Source organism: Barbatula barbatula (genome assembly GCF_947034865.1).
Source record: "Barbatula barbatula genome assembly, chromosome: 10".
NCBI lineage: Eukaryota > Metazoa > Chordata > Actinopteri > Cypriniformes > Nemacheilidae > Barbatula > Barbatula barbatula.
In genome coordinates this window covers 18403108-18422137 of record NC_136773.1, presented here as the reverse complement: position 1 = coordinate 18422137, position 19030 = coordinate 18403108, and the positions used below count along the sequence as shown (strand labels likewise).

Sequence of the window (19030 nt, the reverse complement as noted above, 5' to 3'; positions counted from 1 at the left end):
TTCTACAAGCAAGACCATTGCTTGAAAGGAACTGCCCACATTGGGAGACCATCCTATCATACCTTGTTTTATCAGAGTAAAGACAGATATATAAAAATAGTGCCACTGTTACCACGGTTTCAGAGTAATGCAGAAAGGGATCCTCCCAATAGCATTTCTCTAACACTTCCCACATAGTCTAACAGGCTCTCCACACTGAGATTGAAACCCACAGTGCTCATCCAAGTGAACAGAATTCACACCACAGTGGTGTTTGGTCCACGTGTCATCTTTAAACACCATCTGCTACAAAATGAACGGATGCACGAATGCACAAACCCTTTATTATGCTTGAGGCTTCGCGAGAAATAATCCATCGTACATCAACAAATTGATTTGATGATAGAATATAAATAAATAATATGCTGTGTGCCTGTCGATCTACATCCTCTATTTAGATATGGCACAAACACTCACATGCACATCGCCCTAATTCATCCATGTCAGTCCTGAGGAAGAGAGCGAGGGTGCACGAGATACTGGAGAGATGAGATCAGGGATTTAAGAGTGCACAAAATTACATCCACACATGCACTTCATGTTATGTAAGAGCCCCTGACTGTTTCGCTGTGTGCTGTAGGATAACAGAGGCAGTGAGCGGAGAGGCAGAGCAGATGCTGGATGCACACACGGGGAAATCTACATTTTCACTGAAAGAGAGAACGAGAAGAGGACGCACAGAGCTGCCATTTTCAGGCAACATGGACATGGCTCGGACGGAACGACATCTTTAGTGAAAACAAATGTGTTTCTGTGACATTCTCTCGTTTGGCAGAATCAATGGATTATGGTCATCTATATTTTACTTGCTACACAGATTCCTGTAATAACCTGAAGACATATCTGCTTGTTCTGTGGCCCCTGGGGGGCTTTTGATGATGACATCAGTGTGGCGCATGGTGTGGGTTGTGTGTGGACTGACTGTATGGTTTCCCCACACTCACGCAGCCTCAGTGAGCCCCATTCTGCTTATGACCACCTCTGCTTCATCCACTCCTGCTTCATCCACTGAGGAGCAATCAACATACCCAGAACATCAAAATGATGTTCCACACAACAGCAACAACACAGGTATGTATTGATTAACTGAGATAAGAACTAAAGTTAAATGAATGCATTAAAAATGGGCAGATAAACCGAGGGATGGATGGTTATTTATATTTATTGGCTCCTTTGGTCCCCAGCATTGAATTGTACTAATTTGTGCAGTGCAGTTTATAATTTCCTTTTGTCAGCACCAGCAAATTTGTGTATAGGCATAATTTCTTAACACTCAGTGTCACTCTTCTCACACAGCCTCAGTAAATCCCATTCTGCTCGTGACCACCTCTACTTCATTCACTGAAGATCATTCAACAGACCATCAGAATGACCCTACAGGTCCACCCAACAACAACAACACAGGTATACATAACTGATGGCATAGAATTATGGATAGAGTAATGAAATTGTATTGTTTTTGTCTGATTTGCAAACTTCAATTAATCTGACAATGTAGACCACATCAGAAAACGCGAATAATGCTAATCCAACGCTGGTCCAGAAGAACTTCATGTTACAGTTTTTTAACACTACACAAAGTTTAAACAAAGTACACCCAACAGAACATGTATTGCCGTGTAAAATGTGTTAACGAATATCTTTAAGATTTATTTTTATATGTAAGGTACAAATAATTTTTAAAATAATGAATCTGAGGTTCTTTTGGCAGTGTTTACATCTTGCAAAGTGGTCTATATAAATTGTAATGTCAAATACAAATATAAATACAAACTAAAATAATGTCCATATTTGACCCAACCATGGGCTAAAAACAACCCAGCATTTTTTAGATTGATTGCTCAGCACCAGTGAAATTAAGCTCTAGTAATCATTTGTGAAAAACTCATCTGAATTATCCCCACGCAGCCTCAGCAAATCCCATTCCGCTCATGACCACCTCTGCTTCATTCACTGAAGAGCAATCAACAGACCCAGAACATCTGAATGACCCTATAGACCCACCCAGCAGCAACGACACAGGTAGGCAAAACCGATGCCCACATACCAGAGATTATTGGATAAATTGGAAATAGCCAGTTAGAATGATGTATGAAGTAACCCAATAATGGGGTATGTTCCTTTAATTAGCTCTTAAATGTATGATGGCATCATGTGCTACTTCCATCTTCACACAGCCTCAGTGAGCCCCATTCTGCTCATGACCACCTCTTCTCCATCCACCAATGAACAACCAACAAATCCAACAGAACATCACACTGACTCTACAAAACCACCCATCAGCAACAACACAGGTGAGAACATCAGCAGAAACTGATGCTTGGGATACCAAACAAACAGATCGAAAGCTAACAACAGACAGAAATATAAAAACATAAATTTGTAATCTAATACAACAGTGTGGTGGAAATATCCAAATACTCTTTAAGGCCAGATCGATGTATAAATAACATGTGTGCACAGCTTTTAATGGAGGCACTTTCAGCCTCTAAAGAGATAGTTCACCCCCAAAAAATAATTTAATCACTTTAATGTTGTTTAAAATCTGTATATGACTGTCGAAGATATTTTGAGAAATTTCGCAGTTATTTTGTGTCCACAAATCAATGTTGTTTGGTTACCAACGTTCTTCGGAATATATTATTTTGTGGTCGGCAGAAGAAAGAAAGTCATACAGGTTTGTAATGATGTAAGGGGGTGAGTAAATGAAAATAATCGTCCTTTTTGGGTGAACTATCCATTTAAGCAAAAGACTTTCCTCATCTGTCTTCAGAATGCTTTGACAGAACACATCGGCTGTGTAGCCTAAGTGCACTTTCACAGGTTCAAGATAATAGAAGAACCCGGTGAAATAAATCAATATTTGATAGAGGACATAATATTTATTTAATCAGATCCTTTTTCAAAAGGTCTCCGGTGCCGACAGATAAAATGGAAGGGGCTGGACATTAAAGCTGGCTGGACATACTGTATAAGACAATCGCGGCGCTGATGACACTGAAACACATGTACCATTTACTCTCAGACCACCATGCAAATAAAAGACAGTCATTTACACAAAAATGAAAATTTTGTGTGGTGACCCACAGGATACAGTGATGTGTCACAGACGAAATGTGTGCCTGGCAGTATATACCTTAGAACATATGCAAAAAAACAAATGGTGTCACTTAGTACAAATCGTTAAGTCGTAGTTTAAACTAAAGGTTTTTTTAGTTTAAAATTATCTCAGCTCTGAGATTAGTTTACTTTACAAATAAAGAAGATTCTAAAATATTTCTCCTGACAATTGATCTAATGTAAAATGATGTACTCTGATCTCATGTGAGTGTTTGTGTCTACTCATGTCATGTCATGTCTGTTAATTTATTTCTCTCAGGACTAAAATGTATGTCTCTACTGCCCCCTCGACGGGGGTCATACTACGTGGAGCATGGGACAAGGGTGTCTCTGGGCTCCATGCTTGTATTCTGGTGCAGGGAGGGCTACCAGCTGGTGGGCCATGAGAAAATCACTTGCCTTCTGCAAGCAGGTGTCCCTCGCTGGAGCAGTTACCTGCCAGTCTGTGAGAGTAAGACAGCCATTACATCATCATCAATAGAGAATACATTTGTCTAAATCCCTCTTATCTGATTTGATTTCATAGTAAACTCTGTAGATTGTAGAATGTCTGTTACGTCTTTTGAAAAAGCAACACACTTTTTTCAGGTATCCCTAGACCAAATGACCAGGGTCTTCACATTGCTTTGCTGGTGTCTGTAGTGAGTGGGGTGGTCATTCTCCTCATGACTGTGTGCTTCATCGTCTGCTGTTGTCAAGAACACATGAGCAAAAAGAAGGAAAATTACCGGACAGGCAGGAGCTGGTAAAGAAAAACAAGAGCATCATCTTAGCATGTGAAAGCAACAGGGCGGTGGCCCTTTATGTATGTCTCTTTAAGAACATGTGCATAACAAATGCACCTGTGCTGAACTGCACCTGTGGTTATTCTGATAGGACAGCTGTGAGAGGGAAACAGACATGTGAAGATGGCTCAAAAATTTTAATATCTATCATCATATATTTGCAGATGTCACTCTTTTTCTTCAAAAATGTTTTATATACATCTTATGTGTGGCATAAATATGAAAATATGATTCATTATTCATTAGAGTTCTGTTACTAGTCATCCTTAAGTAAAATCAGGTTATTAAGATTTTAAAATCATGATCCCAAAACCCTTGATTCGGTCTTTGCTGACTCTTTAGGAGAAAAGCAAAGCGGAGCTCTAGATTTCGGAGGAGCCCATCCTGGTTGGAGAGAGAACAAATAGACTGGGAGGCATTCCCGCCGCCTAAACTCTTTAGCTTGTCCCATCGTCTTGATCGACCACTGCCACCTGGAAGCCCTGTTTATTCGGAAGTCATCAGATCCTATGAGAACAGAGGGTATGAGAGGTCAGAAGAGACAACTTCATGAACACATTTGGTTAACACATCTTAACTTGTTATCCATAACTCATTACAAATCTTACACTCTTTAAAAATGGTGCTTCAGAAGTTTCTTCGCTGCAATAGAAAAACTTATTGGGTCCATATTAACATCTGAAGAACCTTTCTGTTTCACAAAAGGTTCTTCAGATTATAAAAAAGGAAGAAAGAGATGGTTCTTTGAAGAACCTTTGACTGAATGGTTCTTTATTGAACCAAAAAGGTTCTTCAATGGCATCGATGTGAAGAACCTTTTAAGCACCTTTATTTTGAAGATTGTATCATGAAATTCTCTGATATCTACCCAGGAGTCAGGAGAGCCTGATGAGGAGCCAATGTACTGCACAGCCCACACAACCAGCCAACAGCCAAATCTATCCAGCCCTTGTTTTCCAGAGGGTCCAAGCAGAACCAAACCCAACTACCTCCTCCACCGCCCCAGTATACGTACAGATTTCAACTCCTCCCAAAAACAAGACTACACTCAGCCCTGCAGTCAACCCATGAATTCATTAAGGGGGGATCCAACCTCATCAGCAGCACTGAATGTGGCCAAAGTGACAGAAAACACTACTAAGCTATAGAAACAAAGTTTTATATGGCCTTTGTGATTAGGAGAAACAATTTGATATTTCTGCAGTAAAGCTGTACATTTTCTGTAAATATTTTCAGTTTTGGGCCTGATTCTTCTTGAATATCTTTAACAGACAGCACAAAAGACACTGAATTTATCTAATCTGTAAATAAAAGTTTAAATGCCTATGTGTGACAATAACCTAGCACTAACCAATATCTTTTGTTTTGCACATTTGAAATGTTTTACAAGGTGACCACAGGTTTTAATTCATTCTTTGCTGTAGAAGAGCAATACATACTCCTTGTTAACACTCCAGAATTTCCTACAGTTTGAAACTGAGCCATTTGTTAACTTGCAATCGAACTGTAAAATTTGCACTTTATATGCACTGATTCATTTGTAATAAAGTGTTGTGGCAATTTATTTTGTGTCCCCATTCAATCTATTCTGAATTATATACGGTAAAAACTTTTCTTGTTTTTAAGAAATTGCCCCTGTTGATTTGGGTAAAATTTGCTAGAGAAACATTCTTCTAAACCAGAAAAAAATCTCTCATTTTCATTGGATGGTGGACATCTTGTGGCTAATGGTCCTATACAAATATTCAAATAATTATGTTTCATTTACATTGACACAGCTGAAAGAGATGAGACCAAAGTATCTAATACCTTTTAAACTGTATGTCCAGAGGAGAGAAGAGACAGCAGACGCATAAAATAAATGAAGGTCAGTGTATACATACATCTTTAGACATATTTACACTTTATTCATCTGTATAATATGTATACAATATACATTTATATAAACATATACACACACACACACACACACACACACACACACACACACACATATACGTGTACATATGCATTTACACATATTTACAATATAAATATTATACATATGTACAGTATATATATATATATATATATATATATATATATACAGTATATATAAAAATATGCATATGTCCATAAGGTGATTTGAATGATCATTGCAATACCTTTTTGCCATATTTTTTTATTAATGCAGGGTTTGTTGTTGTTCATCTACAGTGCTGAATCAAAATGGAAATCAGTATAACAAATAAAACTTATACCAACACAAGCTACAGTAACCAAACACGTCACTGGAGTGTGATATTTCTTATGATTGTGGATACATGCAATTCAAATGATGCTTCTTACATTCGTTTGCCACTAGAAAGCACTTCTTTCTTGCTGGGCTTCCCATCAAATATGGTTCTGTTCTGGTTGCTGATGAGGGGCAGCAAAGCCCTATCACCCTCTGAAGTTTTGGGGCTAAATCTCGCCTGTCTGAACATAATCTTTTGCCTCAGTCTTCCAGCCGATGTGTATCTTTCAACTGGGGTACGTTCTGGACTGTTACTCTTAATTACAGAGGCCATCTCTGTTCTCAACATCTTTGGCTGTCCTCTTCTCCTGACGAGCATGTGTGTGGAACGCTACTTGGCTGTAGCGCATGCAGTGCTCTACATGAGACTAGCAAGTAAATGGGAGCATCGGGCTCTCTGCTCCATCCTAGTCTGGATTTCAACTTTAGCCATTGCAGGGTTGACCTTCCATCAAAAGCTTCCCACACTAGTAATATACTTGTCCTTCAGCCTTGATGTTTTCTTGCTGATCATGCTAGCATGTCTGATAGGCATTATGTTGGAGCTGTGCAAAAAAGGTCCAGGTGCCGGTCAGACTGGTCCTGGAGGAGGGTCATCCATGAAGATGAGAGCACTACAGAACACTTTACTGGTTCTGTTTCCTTCAATTATAATCTATGGACCACTCTTTGGTCTAGCTCCTTACATAATGACATTTACTGAAGAGCATTTAGAAGTTACCAATGCAGACTGCGATATCATGCATCTGTTACATGTCTATCCTAGTCTTGGAACCTGCATTGGGCCAATGTTTTACATATCCCGTGTAAGACAACTTCTCTGCCACAAGAAACACGATGGTAAAGAACAATCATCTGCTCAAGAGACACAGCAGCCCAAGTGAAGGACTCATTTGCTCCATTAGGGCTTAATCATCTGACACATGCTACTCCATAAAAGTGCATGACATTAAAATAATTGTTGTTATCATCATAGATTGCTATTATTATTATTCTTAGGTTAGTATACTGAAATTAATTGATATTTTTAACTAAATTCTTTAAATTGGACTTGATTCTTGTTTTTAATGTGAAATTTATCCAGACTTCTTAACTTTTTTGACTTCTGTCTATTATCTGTTTTGTATTGCTATAAAAACTGTGAATTTACTGTAAGATTGAGTGGCTGTTTGTCATAGTTGTTTTTTACTATGCTTCAGTTAAAAAGGCTTCTGCAAAATAAATTACCAAAAGCTTAATGGTCTCGATTTATTCTGCATTTGTGACTACAGAATGTTCACAATAAAAATAATTTTAATAAGTTTAATTTTTCTTTAATATTAATATTCACAAAATCAATGTTTTTAACAATCACGGTAAGATTTAAACTATAGACGGTTTAGCAGCAACAACACATAACAAAAGTGATGTGGCTCAAACGGTAGACCTCCACAAATAATTACTGTTGAGTAGTTTTAATTTACTTTAATAGAACTGCTATACAATAAAATATTAATAAAAATGTAATATATAATAACCAAACACATACTGGAAGTTAACTCCGGGCCAGGTGCAAATGCAACCCTCTTTAGTTTTTTCAAAATAAAGATTAAAAAACTTCCCAGATTTTAAATAACACAATGCTGCTTAAGTGAACATTCTCCTGCAGCACCTTTAAACGACACATTTGTGGAATAAATGTGAATTTTTAATAAGCATATTTCCATGTATGTTTTAGGTAGAGCCATTGCGAGAGAGAGTTGCGTCAACATAACTTCCTGGAACTATCTTTCACGTGACACGCGACAATCTTGAACTTGCGTTGTCCCGACTCAAGGTAACAGTTAAAGGGATATTTCACTAGCAAATAAAAATTTCCCCATGTTCTACTCATCCTCAAGGCAACTGAATATGGTTTTCTTCTGGAAGAATAATCCAGTCAGAGTTATTATATCACGTATTATTTTGCTTCCAAGCAGGGGGGCTGCCAGGAATTTTGGGCCCCATGACAAAAAAATCGAATTGGGGCCCTTTGGTGCAGCTGTTGGCACCACATCTCTAGGACCTAACTGTCCAATCAAACGTTTTAAATAACTCTAATCAAAGGCTTGCAACTGTCTTGCTTCTTGTAGTTCAATACTAGTACTAGCAAAATATTTACTGCTGGTGATCTGTAAATGCAAGTATGCATACAGTATGCAGTTCACTATTGATGCGAGATCAAAAGCCACCATACAATGTCCATTCTCAATGTATTTTTACTGTAAAAATATTGACAGATTTAAAAAAAAAAAGAAAACACCTAAATATATATTAGCTTTTAATCAAAATAAATTAACATCATCATTTCAAAACAATGAAAACAGCTGTTTTTTTTACTTAACTGCACATATATGACAACAACTAATTTCCACATCAGGGTTATTATAGCGCTACAAAACAGATCAAGTGATCACTAAATCAATAGGTTTTTTAGGTTTGGAATATGGCCATAACAAAACTAACAGTACCAGTGAAATCAAATGAAAAGGTAAGTTAACATGGTACAAATAAGAAAAATGGAAATATATAGCAATAAATGACACTAACACTACAGAACATTGACCCAAATTACCTATAGTTCTGTATTATCATCACTTGATTACATACATTAGATATGATAGATGTGTGCAAGCTTCTCAAATACACTGCCCTTCATGGTGGGAGTAATAAGGCCTGTATCTATAGATGTCATTTAACGGCCAAAATTCAGTCTAAATGAACGCATCAAACTGGATTATTTTAATATTGTCTGTAACTTGCATGCAGGTTGATTGTTTCTAAATGCATCTAATACAGACAAGAGGTTCTTTTTGTCATAATGGTCATTATGTGAGAAAATACTTTGTGTTTGATTTCTGTCATTGATGAATATTCCACTTTCTTTTTTTGTTATGGTAAAGAGAACCCCACATATTACAGTTACAGTGCAGTAGATGAGTTAATGCAGTACCAGTACACAGTTCTGTAGTGCAAAGGATGCAGTGTGTGTATGTATATCTTGCCTGAATCAGAATCTACTGCACTGTAACTGTAATAACTGCATTAACTCATCTACTGCACTGTAACTGTAATAACTGCATTAACTCATCTACTGCACTGTAACTGTAATAACTGCATCTATTAACTTTATGAGAAAATGCTTTGTCTTTGAGATTAAAACGCCTTATCAATTTGGTATTTTAATTAGTTGTCAGTTATAATCATCACAATTAAAATAAATAAACATTTGAAATATATCAGTCTGCGTGTAATGAATTAATATAATTTACCAGTTTCACTTTTTTGAAGGAAATAGTGAAATGCATCAACTTTTTGATGATATTCTAATGATATGACCAGCACCTATGGTTTCCGTAAGCCTGCCATCTAGTGGTAGTTCTCATTTTCAGCACGGTTGCGCATGGGTCTGCAGTTGCGTGTGTGTGGATTGTCCAATGCAAAACCGCGTAAAGAAAGTCTCAAAATCCAAATGAACCGAACAGGATGTATGAACGCGCGTCACAGGATCCACAAATGCACAACTTCTCATTGGTATGCGCAAAATCAATATACATGAACACAAAATAAAACATTGCGATCACAAATCTGCCTCTATTTGTACAAACCGCTTCGTGTTTATTCAAATATAAATTTCACAGAATCAAATCAAAAGGCATTTGTTTGTGAATCGTAAAATACAAATGAAACGTGTATCACGTTCACGGATGACTGTGCGTGCATTTGTTAATCATTTTGAGTCGAAATTCATCCCATACGTATCAGATAAAACGAACACTTCCGGTTTCTTTATCCAGCCGGCAGAAGTCAGTGGTTGTATGAAAGCAACTTACAATGGAGGGCGATTCATTTTTAAAACAAAGTGATGAATATCGATTGCTTGAGGTGTATGACCAGCAGAGACGAGAGTCCAAAGTCAGACAGGAGCGATGTTTCTACGCGCAAATGCGGGCGCCAACAACAGGTCACAATCCTGCACATGAAGTTTGTGTTTCTTAGATGATCGTGTCTGTTGTGATTGAAATGTATTTTATATGTTAGGCGATGAAGGTTTCCGCGATGTGGCTGATAAACTGAGCCAGATCGTAGAGAGCGGGTCTATCGTTGGAGATGATGATGGACTTGAACATGATGGACATAGCGGTAGGTAGAAAGAAAGATGGTAGATATAAATGTTATCCATGTCAAGTGATATTGACTAATGTAGGCTAAACAAAATGCAAGATGTATTTGTTTGTCTTTTGTAAAACGTATTGATTATTTATGGTAGAACTGTTCTGTGTGCTCCCAGATTCAGATGTTGATATAGATAGGCTGGTTGAGTTACTGAAGGAATCGGGGGATGAGCTGGATGAGAAGGTAATTCTGAGTTCATGGAAGTCTTTAACATTTGATTATTATGTTATTCACTTGTGGCAAAGTAATCATCCAAAAATGAAAATTCTCTCACGATTTTCTCCTGTCATCCCAGATGTATGTGACTTCGGTTCAATCGAAGACATTTGTTAATAATTTGTTGTCATGTTTAACTTTAATCCAAACTACTCCAGTGACTTTACAATTGTCGTCTTGAGTGAAATGTGAGGTTTGTGTGAAAACTAGTGACAAAATAAATGAGAGCGAGGAAGTGGTATCTGACATTGTGTGAAAATGAATAAATTATGAGAAAATATAAATATTTTGGTTGATCTATTCCTTTAAGTCGCCTGCACAGCCTTACAACAAAAACCACGGCAGTGAACATCAGATCAGTTTTGCTACTAGTTATTATTATTTAGTCATTATTGTTGGATTTGACTGACTAGGCTTTAAAGAAGCAGAAAAGTTTGTGACCACATACAACAACAGTGAAAGGCTTAGGCTATACATTATTTTGTGTGACTGTGTGTTTCCTGGGATCAAACCCAGAACCTTTTCAGGTTAACCCATCCAAAGTCCATCCCCGTTTTTATCCTTGTGTTCTTTTCTCTTCTTCAACAGATAAAGAGGAACCACGTGCTTTTAGAATACCTGCAGAAATCTTTCACTTACAGCATGTTTGAAAAACTAACCACAACGTTCATCAAGAGTGCGGTGCCAGAACATCAGCAAAGTGTTAGAAAACGTGAGCAGATTGCCTGGACGTTTGAGGTCACCAGCAGACTCAAGGCCCTGGACCTACACCCCATGAGCAGGGTCATGGGATTTGGAGCTAAATACATCAAGGACCACTTTACTCCCTGGGTTCAACAGCACGGTGGCTGGGTAAGAGTTAATGCTCTTATTCTTGTAGTGTTGAATGTATATATAAAAACAATGTAATGGAATGCTAGTTTCTAGAGAACATTGTGAGATACTTTATGTTATTACAATAGGAGAAAGCCTTTGACGTCCATGATGATGATGATGAGGAGGAGGTCCATTGATGCAGGACTGCATAAGCATGCCAATGGATTGGTTAACCTTATACTCCTATAGATGGTTGTGTGGCATGATGTCAAGTTATTTTTAATTTTTTATAAAAAAATTCAATATTCATGTGTATATGTACAGCAGAATATCATTGAAAATAATTAAATCCTACAGTTTGATAACTTGACAGTTTACATGAGTCTACTGTGTGTTTCTGTGCGATATAAATTATGTTCTTGCCAAACCCTTTAAAAAACGGGCCAACATGTAATGCTAAAATATAATGCTTTATTGATCAAGTTGACATTGTTGGCAACAAATTAAGCACAGACTCCTTACAAATACAATACAGCATTGAAATCAGAGCAGTGCCCACGATTTTGACATATATTTTTCATTTTAAGTACTGTTTACATTTCTGGTAGCCTTCCTTGCTACAAGCTGCAATATTGTTTTGGGAAAAAAACACTTCATATATTTTGTCATATAAGCACAACATTACGATTATCAGATGAGGCACAAAGAGGCAGAATTTGATAACCAGAAAAGACTTGAACAATACTACATTTCCCATGAATGGTTCTTCAACATCCTGATGAAACTAGTCACATTGTTAATACAATGGCGTCAGTATGATGTAATGTTTGATAATGAGTGCCAAATGATGGTTATGTTTGCAGTATTTAATGTGCTGTGTTGATAACAATGCAAGACGATAATAATGAATTCAGCCCAGAGAATCAATATCAATGTGATACTTGCAACTGTTACAGTATTTAGTTCATGTCAAGTGAAATAAGTCATACTATACTGTGAAACTAAGTTGCATTTGTATTCATAATGCATACTTGACTAAATAGCGGATGAATCCGATTGGCTCAGATGCCGAGGTACGTGTTCATTTTTCCCAGGGCGTCACAGACAGTGGTGAGGTCACTGCGTAGCTCTTGCACCACGTTTTCAATGCTTCTGGTATCCTTCAGTAAATCGATGCTTTGGGTGTACGGGTTATAGTAGACAGAAAAAGGCCTCTTAATGGTTTTGGCAAAATCCCTGTTTAGAAAAAATTAGTTTAGACTATTATGTCAGATAATGAATTCTATGTCCATTCCTAAACATTTATTTTTTACTCCGATGCAATCTGTGACATTTTTTCTTTTTTGTCTGAATAAATGTATATTTACCTCATTTTCTCCTTTGCCTCTTCAAAACTTTCAGAGAAAAAATAAACGTCTTGAAAAGTTGTAATGAGACATTCTTGGTAGCATGTGGTTTTGGGATCAAACATCTTCACTGTTGCTTTGTCAGATAGCGCATGCTGCAGAATAACAGGATTGAGGCCGTTATTATGTTAAAATGTAAGAACATGTACTGCATGTTATATGTGTAGTTCATCCAAAAATGAAAATTCTGTCATCATTTACTTGTCATTTCAGACCTTGGAGGAAAAATGGCATGACATGAAAAATGACTTTCTTCCTTCTGCAGAACACAAAAGAAGATATTTTGAAGTGAGTTGGTAACCAAACAGCGTTGGACCCCATTCCCGTCTAGTGTACAAGATACAAAACCAAAGCAAGCGAATGGGTGCCAGTTAACGACATTCTTCAAAATATCTTCTTTTGTGTTCTTTGGAAGAAAGAAACTCATAAAGGTTTGAAATGACATTGGAGTCAGAATATTTATTTTTGGGTGAACTATCTCTTAAATGACAGGGTGTCGTACCCTCAGCTCTCCAATCGAAGACAGCAGACCTGCTCCATAAGCTCTCAACTGACCGTCCTGTTTGCACAACCCAAACTCAATTGTGAAGAAATAGCACTGCCAAAAAAGCACAGTGGTTTATTGCATGTATACGAAACGATAGTTTGCATATATTAAAATGTAAAGGCAAGCATAAATATAATCAATATACATAGCAAGCATGCAAGGAACTATCGCCATATCCCTAGAATTCCATCCACTCTGTTAATGTTGCTTCAGGCCCTTATGAGAAGCACCCACTCATATCCCCAGATCTGATTGTCTCGCGCTGCGATCCCCCACACAGCCACTGATCTCATTTAAACTCAATGCAAATGCATTAGAGAGATCAACACCATAGATCAACACCTGACAGTAACATGCTGAATTAAAGCCACAAAACAATCCTGTGACCTTCTGGCTTTTGTTATCGATAATGTTTCGAGCCTGCCAGTCAGGCCAGCAATACAGAGCTGACTTTTAATAATTCGATTGGCTTGTATCAGACTTACGGTTGCCAGTTTTTGTACGTCCTCATCAGAAGCCCCTAGAGATGCGAGACCAATCTCCTGTGAGAACTGAGCAAACTTGGGATCTGCCAGCAGCGGTACATGACCCAGCAGTTCATGGCAGGTGTCCCTGAAACCAGAAGCAATTTAGAAAAAGAAACATGTTTTTGTACATCAAACATTTGTATGTGGCTTGTACTCACGGTTCTGGCGTGTATAGAGGGTCTGTGCTATGACGTACATACTGAGTGCAGTTAAACACTCGGTAAGCCAGACCGACCAGAAAATCTCGTGGTGACAGATACCCTGCAACGGGTCGCACGGTGAACCCTGACCTCTCTGCAAGAGGGTAAAAACTAATTATTAGTTGCATGAGTTGGAGTTAACTTTAAGAATACCTTCACGCTTATCACTTTACCTCTTAGGAACCGAGAAACATCCTCCAGCTGTGGGATGTTGTCCTCTCTGTACCCACAATGCTTCACAAGCAGAGGGAGGTTTTTCAAGTATTCACGGCAGGCATGAGTGGGATAGAGTTTAGTCAGCTCTCGAAACACAACCCCCCACGTCTTCACCTCCTCAGGTGTGTACTCTATGAACGGAATGGGCTGCCCACTGTTAGACGAGACGTATGATTCATAATAAAATAAAAATGGAGAAGGTTCACTTTAAAGTCACTTCAACTGTTGTATATTTAGGATCTTTTTGTGTTAAGTACTCATTTAAACTACATTTCATGAATGTATGCATTCTCTGAGAATGCACTACCAGAAGAGATATAATCTATACTTACAATTTGTAGTTCATCGCAACCTCCACAAAGTACTTCCTCCTCTGCCTGTAAACTTTGTCTTTAAAGCCCTGTAACAGAGAGCGGAGAATCTCTAAAGTCATGACCAAATGAGCCGTTCAACGAATAATTACAATTAATGGCATCCATAAAAGCTGTGGCCTAGTGGTTAGAGAGTTGGGCTTGTAATCAGAAGGTTGCTGGTTCTAATCTCAGTGCCAGCAGGTCATGACTGAAGTGCCATTGAGCAAGGCACCATACCCCTGATTGCTCTGCAGTAATGTGTCACTGTAGAAAACTACTTGTAAGTCGCTTTGGATAAAAGCGTCTGCCAAATGAATAAATGTAAATGTTTAGGAAATATTTGAATGTACTGTACATATACATTTTGATGTATCATTTAAATTTTATATAAACATTGATTCATTTTTTTAATTTTATATTTTTCTTAAAGATATACATGTAGGCCTATGTCTATGTTTATAAATTGAAGCACAGTGCACAGACATACAGCTGCGGAAATAAATAATTTTAATTTGAAATTAGGGCATCGCATAATTTATGTACAAATATGACTGTCTTATTGTGAATATGAACTTGTTTTCTTTGCAGTATTGGAGGTTTAAAAAATACAGAGCATCTTTTCTGTTATTTTCACCTGTTCGTTTTCACCTGTTCATTTTGCAACAATATTTTTCTTTGAAATTTGGGAGAAATGTTGTTAGTAGGTCACAGAAAGAAAGAAACGAAAATTATAATTTTGCCCAACACATACCTATAAATAGGTCTCTGAAATCGTCTCTTAATTATTTTGTCATATAAACACAAACTTTTATTATGGATGCGATTAATCGTGATTAAGCGCTGAACAGCCTTTATATGGAAGGTACCATTTGACCGTAGTTACTTACCGGGTGATCCGCATCCAGTTCTGAACCATACATTAGCACTCTATGAGAGCATTGGTCCAGCTCCGAGATTTTATGAGGAAACCAAGGTATTCCTCCGCCATCCGGCAATCCACCCAAAACACACACACAGTCCAAGCAGTCTATAGCAAAAAAACACAATTCGGGTTGATCTTATGGTAAGAATTCCTCAGCTCAGTATGTGTCAAATAACTATTAACCAATGTGATTGAATAAAATGATGAAGAAAAACAGCATGTCAGGATTCCAAATACAGATTGCTATACGAAAGCAAAGGTTTGTAAATAAATGAGAGACAAACCGGTCTCTGAAGACCACACATGTTGAGGTGTGTTGTACGACACAATGTTGACGTGATCTTTCAGGTGTTGAACAAGCTCATTAAACTCTTTCTTCGTACAGCTGCATTCTGCATATATCTCCACTTCATTCGATATTCTCTTGGATCTACGAGACTCAATGTGGGCCAGATTCACATGCTTTTCCTTTTAACATACAGTCAGACGTCCATTAAAACTCATACAGCTATAGTGTTGTCATTTAATGAAGTGTACTAATAATCCACTCTGCTGAAGGATGAGGTTCACTTACCTGAAAGAGCCTCAAAGCTTTCACAAGACAGCCTACTTCATTCTTCAGAGAGAAAATCAATGCTAATTTCCCAGGGTCAAGGTTGGATTTCTGTTCTTCTTTGTCCGGTGTCTCATCTATCCGATTAAAGGATGTTCTCCGGAGCTGCAGGAGGTGTTTAAGGAAAACACATCTTAAGATGTAACCATGGAAATGCTAAGTTGGAGAATTTAAACCCAGACACTCTGACCTTGGCACATAAACTTGATTGAATGTGCGACCCGCTAATCGGTTTTTAATCACTTTGACCCAGAAACATATTTAAAGTATGACACAAAACAAACTGCCTGAGAACATGATCATGCTTCCATTTTAAACTACTTTTGTGATGAAATACTTTATTTGTATTATCAGACTTTCCTTTTCCCTTGGGTAAAACTCAACATTTGAGTGACTGAAAATGATGGAGCAGGTAACCTAATCACCAACAGATGCACAGCACAAAACTGATTTTCTTGCATTAAATTTACACACACTGGGTAAACAGATTTTCTTATTATGTTACATTTTGTCTCACATTAATGATTTAAAATATGTATGAAGGTAAACATACAAATGCTGTGTTATATGTACCTTGAGTTTATCCTTTGAGCAATAAGGAAAAAGAAAAATATACTTTATATATAGTTTTCAACTTGATTATAATATCTGTGTGTCAAAATTTTATTAATAATTTTTTAGTTTTTGCATACATTATGATATTTGTATCTTGATATAAGAATTTGTAGATATTTGTACTGAAAAACAAGAAAAATGAATACGACACAAACTGTAAAAAATATTTGTACAAATCTTTAACTCATCAAAATAATTTATTCAATTTCAACAGAATTTTTCAGGTTATATAAACGTTTCTGGTTCTAGGAATGAACTCAAATTTGATGTTTCTTTTAGAAAACAAGACTCATTTCTCAAGCAAATTAATCTTGAATTAGCAAGAAATACTAGTAATTGCAGGGTATAAATTTATCAAAAGCATTCATTACTTACCATGGAGGCTCCAAGGTGCTGCTGATCAAACATTGCTGAATCTAAAGACAGACCTCGCCGAGCCCAGTACTTGCTGGAGAACATCATCATGGCAGGTTGCATCTTTGGAATTGCTTGTTGCCCCCTTTTCCTAAGAAGACCAACCGGTGATTTGGGGGCTACCAGTGGTCCCTTCTGGTTAGGCTGCAGTCCAGAGGTCATGGTTTCAGTCTCTTGAGACGTCTTCTTTCCCTGCATTTTATATGGTGAAGCTACTACTAACTCAGAAGATTTCCCGTGGAGCTGCACCTTTTAAATTCATGTAGCTCTTTAGCTGTGCCACGTCCCTGACACTCCTTCACCGTCAGTACTGGAGCCTGGATTATATACCGTGACGAATGACGTTGATAAGCGCTGCTCTCACGTCATAGGCGACAGCTCATTTTCGCTTTTGAGGGGCTGGCACCTTCATTAAGACAATCTGACACACCCAACTCCTGATTGTAGTGGATAAGCACAGTCATCATCTTACCTCTAGGAAATATGAAACCCAGAGCAAAATAATTTGGATTTCAAGAAATGTTGATTTATTTTACTTCTAAGAGATGGTAAAAGAGATCAGAATCAACAATAGTAAATGCCACAGACTACCCAGCATTTCTGTGAGATAGGAAAGCCTTTGTACCGTGTATCCTGGATGCAGGATTTAGAAGTTCAATTAAACCATAAAAAATGTATACAATATATATGCTCTTACAACTGATACAGTGTAAGAGAAGCCTTTTTATTCTAGTGAGAACTAAAGCACCATTTACCATGGTAAAGCCCTCAGTCCACATTTTGGTTGTCCTCCTAATAAAACACCTGTTTTGACTACTAGTCCCAAATGTGTACTATTTATGTGGATTGGTCAGATTAAAACCACTTTAATAACTGGCTTTCACCTTCTAACTTTGACCAGTTAAGTTTAGATGTGCATTAATTAACTAGTAAAATATCACCAAACAAACATAAAAACTGAAAGAAGTCTGTTCTCTCAGAAAGTATACATTGGTGGAAATAGAGCAATGCATAAACTTAAATGTCAGTATCAAGAAACATCCTCATGGTGTCTGCGGAAAACAGTCTCAGAGCTAAAAAGGACAGTTCACCCCAGATATTATAAATATAACCATTTACTCACCCTTGAGTTGTTTCAAAATCTGTATACATTTCTTTATTCTGATATTTGGAAAAATGTCAGTTACCAAACAGTTCTTGGACACCATTGGCTAGTCAGAAATGCTGCAGAACTGTTTGCTTTCCTACATTCTTCAAAATATCAACAGAACAAAAACATTAACCAGGATTTTTTCTTTTTGACCATGGTATGATAGTCAATGGAGGCCAAGAACTGAATGGTTACAAGCATTCTTCCCAATATCTTTCTCTGAGGATGTAAACGAAGTAAGAATTTTCCTTTTTTTGTGAACTGTTCCTTTGAGGAGTGACGCATATTATTTACGCCTTTTGCTGAATGAGTGGATATTTGTCAGTGCACAGAATATGCTGGCTTTTTTAATGAAAGAGAGCTTAGGAGAGATAACATTACGCTGGTAAGCAGTGAGCTATCAGCTGCCTCTGGGCCAATTTCCTGTGGAAGAGGAAATGAAAGAGATGGAAGTTGATTTTGAGTGGCTTTGTTGTGGGCTCTGCTTACTAGTGGATAAAAGACGCAAATGTCATGGTGGGCCGACTATGTATAATCTCCACCATTTCAGAGGCCACATTTATACATGCTAGCTGGATCTGTTAACTTTTGTTTACATGGTCAAGTAAATTTTCAAGGGGGC

General features: G+C 37.5%; 3 protein-coding genes across 4 annotated transcripts; 2 read left to right on the top strand and 1 right to left on the bottom strand.

Moving 5' to 3' along the window:
* The first annotated feature begins 435 nt into the window (after positions 1–435).
* LOC306899911 (uncharacterized protein) lies at positions 436–5507 on the top strand. 2 transcript variants are annotated; one of them, XM_079466494.1, is made up of 8 exons: positions 436–1110; positions 1336–1443; positions 1948–2061; positions 2217–2333; positions 3419–3610; positions 3748–3904; positions 4287–4475; positions 4817–5507. In XM_079466494.1, exons 1-8 carry the CDS (start codon positions 915–917, stop codon positions 5013–5015), a joined length of 1272 nt encoding a protein of 423 aa, XP_079322620.1. In that variant the 5' UTR covers positions 436–914; the 3' UTR covers positions 5016–5507. The 2 variants fall into 2 exon arrangements, with proteins under 2 accessions (XP_079322620.1, XP_079322621.1); XM_079466495.1 differs by having other exon boundaries at positions 626–1110; positions 4287–4466.
* A 4107-nt stretch (positions 5508–9614) lies between these two features.
* Positions 9615–12880, top strand: LOC306899448 (apoptosis facilitator Bcl-2-like protein 14). Its single transcript, XM_079465706.1, has 6 exons — positions 9615–9771; positions 10035–10201; positions 10279–10380; positions 10529–10596; positions 11218–11481; positions 11592–12880. Exons 2-6 carry the CDS (start codon positions 10072–10074, stop codon positions 11640–11642), a joined length of 615 nt encoding a protein of 204 aa, XP_079321832.1. The 5' UTR covers positions 9615–9771; positions 10035–10071; the 3' UTR covers positions 11643–12880.
* Positions 11900–17558, bottom strand: tph2 (tryptophan hydroxylase 2 (tryptophan 5-monooxygenase)). Its single transcript, XM_079465705.1, has 11 exons — positions 17220–17558; positions 16191–16334; positions 15901–16084; positions 15582–15721; positions 14674–14741; positions 14299–14495; positions 14084–14219; positions 13884–14010; positions 13354–13449; positions 12813–12946; positions 11900–12681 (listed from the first exon to the last, which is right to left on the bottom strand). Exons 1-11 carry the CDS (start codon positions 17454–17456, stop codon positions 12507–12509), a joined length of 1638 nt encoding a protein of 545 aa, XP_079321831.1. The 5' UTR covers positions 17457–17558; the 3' UTR covers positions 11900–12506.
* Between the last annotated feature and the right edge of the window lie 1472 nt (positions 17559–19030).